Here is an 11999-nt window from a genome sequence, read left to right as displayed (position 1 = left end):
AAAAAAAAAAAAAAAAAAAAAAAAAAAAAAAAAAAAAAAAGAGAATTGGGAAAACAGATTCCCATTAATGAATTCTTCTGAATATTCAACCTCACCAGAAAAAGAAATTATGGACTAATGAGATTTTTAGAAAGTGAAGCATTCACAATTTTTAACTGAAGACTTTCACTGGGCATTTCCAGGTTAGGAATTGGGACAATACACTGCAATTGTTAAAAATCAGTCTACGGCCATACCACCCTGAATACACCCAATCTCTTCTGAAATTGTTAAAAATTAGGTAACAGACAAAAATTTTAATAATCTTACCACCACCACCACCCCTCCTCAGAGGGGGAAAAAAAAATCAGTTTCCGCAGCTTATATGACTCTATGGCTTTCCAATTTCCTACAAAATGGCCAATAGTAATGCAACTCATATGGTTCCTGGCAGACAGTGTGTGCCAAATAAGTATCTGTTGAATGAATGATTGATTCCTTTATTTCTCACATCTTCTACACCATTTCAGTATACCTGTATGAATGCTGGCATATGTTTTCTTTGAGCCTATTAAAAATTAAAATGCAGGGCACCTGGGTGGCTCAGGTCATGATCCCAGGGTCTTGGGATTGAGCCCCGCCCCCCAGCATCAGGCTCTCTGCACAGCCGGGAGCCTGCTTTTCCCCTCCCCCTCTACCTGCCTCTCTGCCTGCTTGTGATTTCTCTGTCAAATAAATAAATAAAATCTTTTTTAAAAATAAATAAATAAAAATTAAAATGTAAATGGTGGCTAGAAAGACAAATTCTAAAAACTCTCATTTTGTTTCATCAGCTTCTACTTCATCATATGGTACTGTAGTGGGTATGAACACCAACAACTCTTAGACCCACCCATAAGCTGATTAAATTATTTATAAATAACAAACACAATTATAGCCAAGTTTTAAGGCAAAATTAATTAACTGAGTCCAGAATAATTTAAGACCAAAGCAAAAATATGAACGAAGATATTTTTACTGCAAGAACTAGAAATTCCTATAGTGCCAGCTTCTAGCCCTATCTTAATGATGCCAAGTCACATCATCTTCAACACTGAAGTAAATCAACTTCCCCTATAATGACAGTGCAGGCCAACTTCCTATTAATATCCTATCAACCATTTCCTCTAAAGGAAAAGCAAAAAACCCTACCAGTTCTCACTTAGCTAAAAAGCAATTCCTTTCTCATAATCCTACCATTTGGATTGGGTTCTGGATACAAAAAAATAAAAAATAAAAAATCCCAAAACACTTTCAGCAAAACAATCAACTCCATCTTTCACTTAATATGGATAACCCATCTATGCCAAATACCAGAACTGAATACTACTGTGTATCACTGAAGATGCCAACTAGGATGACAAAATGTCTAATATCCGGGCGTTTCTCAAATCAGAAGTTCCAGTGCACTATAGACTGTTACACAAATGTCAGTTACATCTGAGACATGGATAATGTTTTAATAAATGTGGCTCCCTCTTTCAAGGCATTCAAGGACAAGTGGAATATTTTGTAAACAGATTTTATGGCTACAGTAGCCTCAACAGCTGATTTAAAAGTGTCCTACTCTTTGAAGTGGGAGGATAGTTTTACACACACACACACACACACGCGCGCGCGCGAGGGGATACAGACATGAAATACTACTTCTCCTTAAAGTATCCATTCCCACGTCTAGAGCACCATTTACCCATACTTTCAACAAGCAAATTATGACCAACTCCATCCCTCAGCATCCCAGGAAGCTTAATCCTCTCCTTGGGTCCTTTTACAAGTTTAATTCACTTCAACAAGCAATCCGGACCGATAGGGTGCCTAATTCACCAGTCAGAAAATTCAAGAGCCAACTTTCTCCTTTTATGCACAACCACTTATCTGATCTTCTTTCTCGCCCCCTCTTAATCACCCCCTCAACTCCCCTTCCTCGCCACCAGCACCCTTGCCTCGGGACTCCAACATTTCCCCATTCTCACCCCCATCAACCCCCAGCCTGGAGGTCTGCAGACACCGCCACCGCACCAACCAGACCCGGACCCCACCAGCCCAAACACGGCAAACTCCTCATTCAGGGAAGGGGAGGGCGATGCTCTTCAAACTCACCACACGAAGTCGTTGCTTTTGTCCTCGTAGGAATTGATGAGCCCGTTGCACAGGGGGGCGAGCAGAGGTCTCTTCCTGCTGCCGCTTCCGAGGCTGGAGCTGCTCCCTCCCACGCCGGCGCTGGGCCTGGCCGCGCAGCTGAGCCGAGACAGGCCCGCGGACACCGCCCCGCCGCCGCTGCCGGACACGGCGGCCGCCACCAGCACAGGCCGCGCCGGGCCCCCGAGGCCGCCCGAACCCGCGGCCTGGGCCGCTCCGCCGGACGCCGCCGCCGCCACCGCCGCGGAAGGGGGCGACGGGGAAGAGGACAAGGACGAGGAGGCGGAAGTCACCGAGGAGGCCGCCGAGGAGCCAGGGCTGGTCCCGGCGGAGCCCGACCCGGCCTGGCGGCTCCCAGACATCGTGACTCCCCCACCTCCGGCCGGGCGCTCGGAGAGGGACCGCGACCGCGACCCGCCGCCTCCCTTCCCTCAGCCTCAGTGCATCCTGAGGCCGCGCGCCGCGCCGGGAGGTGGGGCTGAGGAACAATAAAGTTGATTTTTTTAAGGCGAGCCCACAGCAGCGTCCGACGGGAGGGGGCGGAGGAAACTAAGAAAGCGGAGGGGAAACCACTACCGCTGCCGAGGCCGCCACCGCCGCGGGCCCCGCCGCAGCCAACCGGGGCGCGCGGAGGGCCGGCCGTGCGCGCACGCGAGCGGCGGAAGGGGCGGGAGCGGCGGCGGAGACAACTTCGCGGGCCGACGGGACGCGCACCGCGCGCCCCCGGTGGCGGCCTAATAACGTCGGCCGCGCTCGTCCACAGCTGTTGTCGCTCGTGACGTACGGGGCGGGGCGGGGCAGGTTGTGCTACGGGTGAAAAGGCTACAAAGAGGGGAATGAATGATAGGGTGGTGCAATGGTTTGGGAGCTGGGGGAAAGAACGGAGTGCCGGCGGGAGGACTGCGCACGCGCGCTGGGCTTCGACCCTCGCGGCTGCCCCGGGTCTCCTGTCCACGCTCCGAGCGTCGCGGGCGCGGAGTCGCCGCAGCACGCCTGCGTGGGGGCGAGCTGCATTCCTGAACGTGGAGAGCCTAGGGTCTGGTGGTGTGACCTACTGGCAGGTGCTTCTGAGCTGCCGTTTGAAGGCTCTGCAGACCAGGACGGGAGGAAAAAACCCAGGAGCTCAGAGCTGTTGAAAAGAGCACTGGCTGGGGCGCCTGGGTGGCTCAGTGGGTTAAGCCGCTGCCTTCGGCTCAGGTCATGATCTCAGGGTCCTGGGATCGAGTCCCACATCGGGCTCTCTGCTCAGCAGGGAGCCTGCTTCCTCCTCTCTCTCTCTGCCTGCCTCTCTGCCTACTTGTGATCTCTCTCTGTCAAATAAATAAATAAAATCTTTAAAAAAAAATAAAAAAAAAAAAAAAAAAAAAAAGAAAAGAGCACTGGACTGAGAGTCAAAAAGTCTGGGCTCTGCTGTTAAACCATTCCACAGTATTGTGAGGACTAAATTAAAATGAAGTTGGTGAACGGTGCTTTGTAGATTCCGAACATTGTAGCAGATGTTACCAATTTGATTGGTTTGACCATGCTGTCTTGTATCTTGAAAAATTATTTACCAAATTAAGCATAACAATAATGGGAAAACAAATTATATTTAATCTCAACACAGCTTAGTCAGAACCTCGATGTAATGTGGATCTGATACATTTCTAGCACAAAACAAGGAAACCTGGCAGTTAATACCGCCCCCCCCCAAAAAAGTGCAATTTCTGGTAGTTTTTTGGAATATCAAAAATTGAATACAGATTTTCATTTTCCGTTTTAAGGATCCTCAAGATTCCGGGGGATATAAATTAGAAACAACAGGGTAATTTTCGGTGCCCTTTCCAGCTCTGTCATCCTGTGGTTCCTAGAGGGAAAGATCTCAGATTTAATTCTGTCCTGTGAGTTAAAGACCTTTCCCTAGGAACCTTTATCCATGCTGAAGGGACAGAACCAGGGAAGGGCCTAGATGAAGGCCCAGCAAAAAGACGTAGCCTTTCCTCTGAGCAGTGTTCCATCAAAAGGCTGTCTTCCTCAACTTTGACTTTACCGCTTACCTTCCTATTACCAGCTCACGTTTCTGCTCAGAATATGATATAGGAATGAGCTTATCAGATCTCCAAGAATCACCCTCTTTGTGTGAACACTGCATTACCTAAACACTTACTTAACGTCACTTTCAAGACCCATCTGAAATATGAAGCCTTAAGGACACCTCAGCAGAGATATTTACATTCCACTTGGTGCTCCTAGGGTTTGTTGTTGTTGTTGTTGTTGTTGTTTTTGCACTTATAACATTATTATTTTCCTGGTTTATATGTGATTCTCCTCTGCTAGCTTATTAGCTTCAGCTTTGTATTCCCAACATATAATATACCTATGATAGGTGCTTATTAAATATTTCTTGACTAATGAATAAAGCAGTTGGTCTCATTTTTAGTTTAATTATTTGCTTATGGTCCATTTTTTCAACTAAATTGTAAGCTCTATCAAAGACATGACCATATTGGTTCTCATTGGGAAGTCAATAATTTCTTGATGAAGGAATGCATTAATAAGTAAGTGTAAAGAATCTGATGAATATTTATCAAGTACTTAGTATACATAGACCTACACTGGGCAAGGAAGAGATAAAGAAGTTTATAAAACATTGTTCCTGCACTCAAGAAGCTTAAGGAATAATTGAAGAACTGGAAAAATGAATACAAAGAATAAAAAATTAAAAAAAAAAAAAAAAAAAAATGAATACAAAGATAAGTAACACGACCAAAGAACACATACTAGGTGTTTAATGAGTGAAGTAGAGAAACACCATAGGAGCAGAAACAAGAGCACTTGCTAAGGGCCAGCTGTGTGTGGCACTGGAGGAATGTTTACATCAAATTCAGATACCTGTTTTATAGGGGAGGAATCTTATTCAGCAAAAATTCATCTGGGGACCAGACTGTGAAAGCCTCAAATCCACTTCAGGAAATAACCTACAGGCAATTGGAAACAATGAAAGCATTGCAAGGAGGTAAAATATATTCAAAGTGTTGTTTTTAAGATTAAGTTTTCACCAGATTAATCTTTCAGAAGAGGTTGGAGATTAGGAGCAAAGAAACTAATTAGGAATAAATGATGGCAGTCCAAACATAGGTGAGGAGATTCTAGATTAGTGTGCTGACAAAGAAAGGGAGTATTCTGAGAAAAACACAAAAGAATCTATAGGATTAAGTTACTCTCTGTAGAAGAATCTTCACCATCCCTGAGGGCATGACCCATGATCTGTCTTGTTCATTACTCTTTTCCCCAATACTTGGCACAAAGGCCATTAAGTCAATTAAGTAAAAAAATGATGGAATACAGGGACACCTGGCTGGCTTAACCGGAAGAGAGTGTGACTCTTGTTTTCGGGGTCATGAGCTCCAGCCCCAAGTTAGGTATAGAGATTACTTAAATAAAACTATTTGTTGGGGGGCCTGGGTGGCTCAGTGCGCTAAAGCCTCTGCCTTTGGCTCTGCTCAGCAGGGAGCCTGCTTCCTCCTCTCTGCCTGCATGTCTGCCTACTTGTAATCTCTGTCTGTCAAATAAATAAATAAAATCTTTAAAAAAAAAAAACTATTTGTTAAATGATGGACTACAAAGAAGAATAACTCTAAAGATGAGTCCAGGGATGAAAGCATGATGACAGAATTGGAGAAGGCCAGTGGATCTTTTAGTTTTGGACATGTTCAGTAAGTGGATGAAAATATATTCAAGGGGGCACCCCAGTGACTCAGTGGGTGGAACATCTGCTTCCACTCAGGTCATGATCCCAGGGTCCCAGGGATGGAGCCCTGCACTGGGTTCCCTGCTCAGGGGGAGCCTGCTTTTCCCTTCTCCGTGGACTCCAACTAGTGCTCTCTCTCCCTCTCTCTCTTTCTCTCTAATAAATAAATAAGATCTTTAAAAACACATGTATGTGTGACTATATATACATATATGTATATATATTCAAATAAACAAATCCAGGCAGCGACCAAAAATTCAGGTTAAGACACAGGAGAAAGTTCAACACATGAAAAATAAAACTGCAGGTTCCTGAGATTCTGACTCTAAGTCTGGGGTGGGCCTATGAATATGTATTGTTAACAGCACCCAAGTGAACCTAACACTTTGAGAAACACTCATCGTTTTGTAGGGAATGCCTGAGAAATATGTAAAATGGTCTCTTTCTTCCAAGTAGCTTATTGAAGAGAATTCTTAGCTGAGAAGCCTCCTAGGAAAAAAATCATCAGTGCCTAGTATTACCTCTTTGGAAACTAGGTTCAGTAAAATCTAAATTTAAAAAAAGAAATGGAGGGGAAAGGAGATGTGATGCAATGGAATTTCCCTTTCATATCAGTTAAATCTATAAAGACTGTTCTCAAAGTACACAGCCCTTATTCTTTTCTACAGGCAAAATGTTCTGGAAAAGCAGACGAGAAAAGAGGAAGCATGGCAAAACACACACACATACACACACACACACCAAGAAATTCAGACGTCAGGAAAAGAAGCAAATAGAAGACAAGAAAACATTATGAAAATGAAAGTAATGTAAAATAAAAACTAAGCCTTAACAATTGAAAGAACTCCATCACATTGCTAATTAACCCTATAAATGACAAAAATGACAAGACAAAATCCAAGTCTTTTATGAAAATGCTGCTACCGAAGTAAAATCCAGAGGAGTTAAGATGGAATGGAATCACCAAGAAGATTAAACTTCGAGACATATTTCCAAAGGGGGGGGCCTGGCTGGCTGAGTCAGAAGAACATATGACTCTTGATCTTGGGGTTGTGAGTTTGAGCCCCACGTTGGGTGTAGAGACTACTTAAAAATAAAATCATAAATAAATAAGTAAATAAAATCGATCAATCAATCAGTACAAAGTAACTTATCCAAGTATAATCTGTTAGGGCAGTAAGACGGCTGGTTTCTACGTCCAGCTAGTCCTGCCCTTTGCTAACCAATCTCTCAAAAAGATCCTTTCTAAAAAGCTTTATCTGCCTGATTCACCAGAAGAGTTTGCCACCTGTTTGCCCTTTTTGCCATCCAAGCAAATCTCTTAGTGAATAATAGTTTCCTGTTTTTTCTTTTTAATTTAATGGGATTGCCTGTTTAAAAAAAAGAAAAGAGAGATGTGAAATAAACATGGCATTTAAAAGCTGAACTGATGGGACGCCTGGGTGGCTCAGTTGGTTGAGCAGCTGCCTTCAGCTCAGGTCATGATCCCAACATCTTGGGATCCTGGGATCAAGTCCCACATTGGGCTCCTTGCTCCACAGGGAGCCTGCTTCTCCCTCTGACTCTGCCTTCCACTCTGTCTGCCTATGCTCACTCTTGCTCGCTCTCTCTCTGACAAATAAATAAATAAAATCTTTTAAAAAAAAATAAAATAAAAACTGAACTGATGGGAGAAAGGAGAAAGAGAAAATATATTTTTTTGTTAGTGTGAATGGACAGGAGAAAAATAGAAAGGTTTCTATAATGCAAAGGCACAATAATACATTTAGAAGAAAATAATCCATCATCTGCTGGTAAAATGAAAAGCTCCAATTTATGAATTAAAACCAGAGATAGGCGCGTCAGGGTGGCTCAGTGGGTTGATGCCTCTGCCTTCAGCTCGGGTCATGATCTCAAGGTCCTGGGATCGAGTCCCGCATCAGGCTCTCTGCTCTGCCTTTCTCTCTGCCTGCTCGTGATCTCTCTCTCTCTGTCAAGTGAATAAATAAAATCTTTAAAAGAAATAAAAAATAAAACCAGAGATAGACAGTTACCTGTGGAGAACTATAATTTCTTAAGAGTTACTGTTCGCAAATGACTTTTTTTCTGAAAACGTGTATTACACTGTTTTCTTTGCTAGAATGGCATTGTCAGCTCTGATTCTGTTCTTCCAGTCTTCTGTGTAAAATTGTAAGCACTTTTTAAGGAAGTGAGCAGCTGCCTTCAGCTCAGGTCATGATCCCAGCGTCCTGGGATCCTGGGATCGAGTCCCACATTGGGCTCCTTGCTCCACAGTCAATCAACATATTAAAAGAAGTTCATTTCCTGGGGCACCTGGGTGGCTCAGTGGGTTAAAGCATCTGCCTTTGGCTCAGGTTATGATTCCAGGGTCCTGGGATCAAGCCCCGCATCTGGCTCTCTGCTCTGCAGGGAGCCTGCTTCCCTTCCTCTCTCTGCCTGCTTCTCTGCCTACTTGTGATCTCTGTCTGTCAAATAAATAAAATCTTAGAAGAAGTTCATTTCCTTTATTAAAGCACCTCTTTGGCAAGCTACTGCTAGCAATTTTAGTCAAGGCAGTTGTAAAAATATGTCCTGGGCCAATCACAAGTACTCTAACAACAAAAGATTATAGGCAGACCTGTGTGAAGGTGAGTGCAACTTACTGAATAGAGTTAGTTTCAAAAAAAAAAATTGCCCGAGACTGGGGAAAACCATGTTGGACTAGAAAAACTTTTACTTCAGGTGCCTGGGTGGCTCAGTCAGTTGAGCCTTCAGCTCAGGTCATGATCCCCAGGGTCTTGGGGTCAAGCCCCTCATCGGGATCGGGGCTCCCTGCTCCAGCTCTCTGTCGCTCTGTCTCTCTCATTCAAGTAAATTTAAAAAAAAAAAAAAAAAACCTTAAAAAAATTTGCTCACCTGATATATGGCAATATGTATGTATTTTATGAATATATGGGTAGGTTTAGATCTACTTGAAAGTAATAAAACTAAACAAAATGAGGTCTATTGAATTCTAATGAATTCAAAAGAGAACAATTGGAGTCATCTTGAGGTGGAAACCAGGTAATAAAGGGCAAAAAAGGAAGAAAAAAAAACCACTTTGTGTTGAAATTAAAGCATGTAACATAGTCAATCTTTTGCTCTGTGGGTTTAACCACTCATGCATGCAATGTAGCATAACTAAACAATCTGGGAAAGCGTATATAGCTAGAATCAAGCACTGTTTAAAAGAACAAATTATTGGGGCCCCGTGTGGCTCAGTGGGTTAAAGCCTCTGCCTTCGGCTCAGGTCACGATCCCAGGGTCCTGGGATTGAGCCCCACATAGGGCTCTCTGCCCAGCAGGGGGCCTGCTCCCCACCCTACCCCGACCCCCCGCCTGCCTCTCTGCCTACTTGTGATCTCTTTCTCTGTCAAATAAATAAATAAAATCTTTAAAAAAAAATACAGCAAATTGTTCACTGTGACTTGCATCAAGACTCCTTCCTGAAAGAATAAATGAAACAAGATGGGATCGGGAGGGAGACAAACCATAAGAGACTCTTAATCTTCTCACAAAACAAACTGAGGGTTGCTTGAGGGGAACGCGCGGAGTGGGGGTGGTGTTATGGACATTGGGGAGGGTATGTGCTATGGTGAGTGCTGTGAAGTGTGTAAACCTGGCGATTCACAGACCTGTATCCCTGGGGCTAATAATACATTATATGTTAATAAAAAAAAATTAAAAATTTTAAAAAAAAGAATTTGAAAAAAAAAATAAAATAACCTCCTACCTAGACTGCAACTTTCTGCCTAGTACCCTGGGCATTTGGGCAAGTCATACTGTGATATCCACTGCAACACATGCTCCTATCATCTACTAAATTCTGTTAAAAAAACTAAGAATGCTAAAGTAGCTCTGGATTGTGAAATTGTGTAACCAACCTAGAATAGTATTTGGTTATAATCATTGTAATGAGATTTATACCAGGTTGCAAGAGAAGTTAGTGTGGGAACCTATTTTTAACCTTATTTTTTAAATTTTTTAAAAATTTTATTTATTTATATGACAGACAGAAATCAAAAGTAGCCATGGGGCGCGTGGGGAAGCAGGCTCCCCGCTGAGCAGAGAGCCCAACTCGGGGCTCTATCCCGGGACCCTGAGATCATGACCTGAGCAGAAGGCAGAGGCTTTAACCCACTGAGCCACCCAGGTGCCCCTACTGTAAACCTTTAAAGGTGAGGTCAAATAAAACAAGGATTCATTCTGACCTATTTCCTCTTATTTCCTGAGTCCACATGGTATTTCTTACATTTTTAATTTGCTCTATTCAGGTAACAACAGGTATTTCTTACCTCAGCCTGAGTCCTCCCACCCAGAGCCTCAGGCACATATCTACCATTAAACCAGTTCATAAACTGCCTTTGCATTTATCAATTCATTGTGAGATAATAGAAACTGGTATTATCTCATCTCCAGTTGGGAAAAATGAGGTCAAAGCAGTAAAGTTGCTGGCCAAAATTCTAGCACTCCACCCAGTGTTCAAGGACTGAGGGTTGCCCAATCTGGGTAATCTCTGTCCAACAGTAGTTCGACAGATAGAAGAGCATATGTTAGTTCTGAGTCATTACACCAAAGTCACAAGTAAAAATTGAGTATCACACACCACGCCTCCTTCTTTCTTCCTTCACTGTTTGATACGAACTCATTCTCAAATACTTGGTTTATACCAAGATATAATCAGTGTTAATAATACATCTGAAGAAATTACGAGTTGAATCCCATCCTAAAAATTGAATTCTGTATTGATATCCACTGCAGTGTCAACAAAAGTGTATTACTTTCCATTGTTACCATAACAAATTACCAGAAATGTAATAGCTCGAAACAATAGAATCTAGGCTTGCTGGTTTCACTGTTGAATCTCACAAGATTCAAATCAAGGTCTCAGGGGAGCTGCTTTCCTTTCTGAAGGCTCTGGGGGATAATCTGCCCCTGTGCTCCTTCAGATTGTTGGCAGAATTGAATTTTGTGGGTCACAGGACTGAAGTCTGTTCTCAGCTTCTATGCACCTGCATTCCTTGGCCGGTGGCCCCTTACCCCTCTCACCAGCAACAGTGAGTCAAGACCTTCTCACACTGCATCTTTCTGATTCTTCTGCCTTCCTGCTCCACTTTTATTTATTTTTTTAAAGATTTTTTTTTTTTTTTTTTGACAGAGAGACAGTGAGCAACAGCATGAGCGAGGAGAAGGTGAGAGGGAGAAGCAGGCTCCCATGTAGCTCGGAGCCTGATGTGGGACTCCATCCTGGGACTCCGGGATCATGACCTGAGCTGAAGGCAGTTGCTTAACCAACTGAGCCACCCAGGCACCCCCTGCTCCACTTTTAAAGGGCCTATGGTATTACATTGGACCCACCCAAACAATCTGGGAAAAATGTCTCTAAAAGTTAGCCAATTACATCTACAAAATATCTTTGTCTTGTAACATAACATATTGACATGTTCCAGGGATTAGGGTATGACATCTTTGGCAGGGCTTTTCATCTGCCACCTGGGTGGCTCATTTGGTGAAGAGTCTGCCTTCTGCTCAGGTCATGATCCCAGGAGGCTCCCTGTCCAGTGAGGAATCTGCTTCTCCCTCTCCCTCTGCCGCTCCCTTCTTTATCTCTCTCAGTCTTTCCCAAATGAGTAAATAACATCTCTAAAACACTACAGTCTTGGGGTGCTTGGGTGGCTCAGTGGGTTGAGCCTCTGCCTTCAGCTCAGGTCATGGTCTCAGGGTCCTAGGATCGAGCCCCACATCGGGCTCTCTGCTCAGCAGGGAGCCTGCTTCCCCCTATTCCTCTTCCTGGCTCTCTGCCTACTTGTGATTTCTCTTTGTCTGTCAAACAAATAAATAAAATCTTAAAAAAAAACAAAAACAAACCCTGCAGTCTTTAGTTAATAATATTGTTTCAATATTCACTTCATCGGGCGCCTGGGTGGCTCAGTGGGTTGAGCCGCTGCCTTCGGCTCAGGTCATGATCCCAGGGTCCTGGGATCGAGTCCCGCATCGGGCTCTCTGCTCAGTGGGGAGCCTGCTTCCTCCTCTCTCTCTGCCTGCCTCTCTGCCTACTTGTGATCTCTCTCTGTCAAATAAATAAATAAATTCT

The 11999-nt window shown here is 43.7% G+C and overlaps 1 protein-coding gene and 1 pseudogene across 3 annotated transcripts in view; both read right to left on the bottom strand.

Moving 5' to 3' along the window:
• COP1 (COP1 E3 ubiquitin ligase) overlaps window positions 1–2619 on the bottom strand; it is a 246533-nt gene extending 243914 nt beyond the window's left edge. For all 3 annotated transcript variants that reach the window (XM_059412849.1, XM_059412850.1, XM_059412851.1), the window contains exon 1: window positions 2119–2619. In XM_059412849.1, coding sequence (XP_059268832.1) covers window positions 2119–2519 — 401 coding nt within the window. In that variant the 5' untranslated portion in view covers window positions 2520–2619. The remainder of the gene's footprint in view (window positions 1–2118) is intronic.
• Window positions 2620–2706: 87 nt separating this feature from the next.
• The window catches only part of LOC132025974 (large ribosomal subunit protein uL1-like), a 67156-nt pseudogene continuing 57863 nt past the window's right edge, over window positions 2707–11999 (bottom strand).

Source organism: Mustela nigripes, chromosome 10, assembly GCF_022355385.1.
Source record: "Mustela nigripes isolate SB6536 chromosome 10, MUSNIG.SB6536, whole genome shotgun sequence".
NCBI classification, from domain to species: Eukaryota; Metazoa; Chordata; class Mammalia; order Carnivora; family Mustelidae; genus Mustela; species Mustela nigripes.
Note: the sequence above shows the minus strand (reverse complement) of the source record. Positions and strands in the feature narration are given on the sequence as shown.